This window comes from Gavialis gangeticus, unplaced genomic scaffold (genome assembly GCF_001723915.1).
Source record: "Gavialis gangeticus isolate Ggan-Ray unplaced genomic scaffold, GavGan_comp1, whole genome shotgun sequence".
Lineage (NCBI taxonomy): Eukaryota > Metazoa > Chordata > Crocodylia > Gavialidae > Gavialis > Gavialis gangeticus.
The window spans coordinates 132,867,701-132,869,695 of record NW_017729024.1 but is presented as its reverse complement, the minus strand read 5'-3'; the positions used below and the strand labels follow the sequence as shown (position 1 = coordinate 132,869,695).

The 1,995-nt window shown below is 41.1% G+C and overlaps 1 protein-coding gene across 1 annotated transcript in view; it reads left to right on the top strand.

The window, feature by feature from the left end:
* Positions 1-1,995, top strand: part of CDK7 (cyclin dependent kinase 7) — a 36,732-nt gene that overhangs the window by 18,739 nt on the left and 15,998 nt on the right. Inside the window, exon 8 of the mRNA XM_019517748.1 lies at positions 986-1,085. Coding sequence (XP_019373293.1) covers positions 986-1,085 — 100 coding nt within the window. The remainder of the gene's footprint in view (positions 1-985; positions 1,086-1,995) is intronic.

The following is a 1,995-nucleotide window of genomic DNA, read 5'->3' as shown; positions in this document are numbered from 1 at the left end:
AACTGGGGTTCGAAAGAGGATGGGAGCTAGACTATTCTAAGCGGTGGCAGGTGACAGAACAAGGAGCAATGGTCTCAAGTTTCAGAAAGGGAAGTTTAGGTTGGATATTAGGAAGAATTTTTTCACTAGGAGGGTAGTAAAATACTGGAACAGGTTATCGAGAAAGGTGGTGGAAGCTCCATCCTTGGGGGTTTTCAAAATCCGGCTAGACAAAGCTTTGGCTGGGATGATCTAGTTGAAGCTGGTCCTGCTTTGAGCAGGGGGCTGGACTAGATGACCTCCTGAGATCCCTTCCAACCCTAACTTTCTATGACTCTTTCTATGATTGTAATATGAATAGCTGGGACTTGTTAAAAATGTTGTTGGCTAACAGATGAAACAAGCTGAGGTTTACAACGCACATCTTTTGCATACTGGAAGAAAAGAGATGAGTGTCCTCAAGGGCATTCATCACTCCAAGTGGAATTTTATTAAGATGTCATATCTTTGTGTATAAGGTAAACTGGTTTTAGGCAGTGATACCTGTTGCTTAGCATCAGTCATTGTTGCTAGGATTTGTTCTACACAAGAATAATCTCAGTTCAGCACTTTTGATCTTTTATTGTCACATTTAGGCTTCTGGATAATGGACTGAGTTGTGTTTCTTGAGTTTTGGTTAACAAGTATTTCATTTTGATAGTTACATTTTCTGCCTCCTCAGATTTACAGTAAAGTTGTTTGCTTAAGTGCAAATTAAAACTGCACTTTCATTTGGAGTTAGATGTCTTTTTGAAGTAGGGGAATATTATATAGGATGTTCAGCAGTTTTAAAAAACAAAAAGTTTTCTTTTTGCAGGCATTAAATGGATAAATGCCCAGGGGAGGAAGCAATATCTTCTTTTTTTTTTTTTTTAATTTTGTAACACTTCTGCTAGTTTAAAGTGTTGTATACAACTGCAGTGCAAATAAATGAATTCTCTTAACAGGTTTCTGATATGCTTTTCAGATGGTATCGAGCACCGGAGCTGCTGTTTGGTGCTCGAATGTATGGCGTAGGTGTTGATATGTGGGCTGTTGGCTGTATTTTGGCAGAATTGCTCCTAAGGGTAAGCCTTGAAGACAAACATTTTGCATATGAGCCTCTACTACACTGCAGGTTTCATGCATAGTTTATATTTGCTTTCATCCTGTTTTGAATTTTAAATGCTTGACACTTATAACCCATGACAGAGTACTAGCAAGTAGAGATGGAGGGACCACAGGAGGTCATTTAGGCTGCTGACCAGATGTTCAGTTAAAGGTACAACGGGATCTGATCTGCAATCCCAACAATCATGTCTCCTGCCATGCCACATGTGCATGGCAAGAGGTGAAATTGGGGATCAGATCCCAATTGTGCCCTATTGCTGGTATTGGGAGAGCCTGGGATCATGATCTTGGGCTCCCCCTGCACTGGTGAGTAGTAAGCTGGCTGCCTTAAGTGCCCATGTTTGGAGCACCAGTCAGCTGATGGGTGCTTCCAGCTGCAGGAATGCACTGGAGCCTGTAGCTGGGAGCACCAATCAGTTGACCAGCAGCTCCTATCCACAGGAGATTACTGGAGCCCTACAAGGCTCCGGCATGTTCCCAAGACTGGGAATGCCCATCAGCTGATTGGCACTGGTAAAATGTTCAATTTTAGGTGCAGTGGGAACCAGCCACAAAGTTATCACACAGTTCCCTTTCTACTAGAAAATAACATCTAGGAATTTTAGATTAAAATACTAACTTTTCCATTTGCTGTAGAATAAGGTTTAATGTTAACACTTACCCAACTTCCATTGTGCCTATTCTCAAATGTATGAACCTTTGGTGGGTCACATTGCTCCTGTCTGCTAGACACAGATTCAGCTAAGTGGGCTTCTTTAAAATGTTGTTCTTTGGAAGAAAGGTATAGAGAAATACAATTCTCAATTTGTGTGCAAAAAGCCAAACTCTCTTGAAATGGGATAAGTATCAGGAAAGTAATATGAAGGG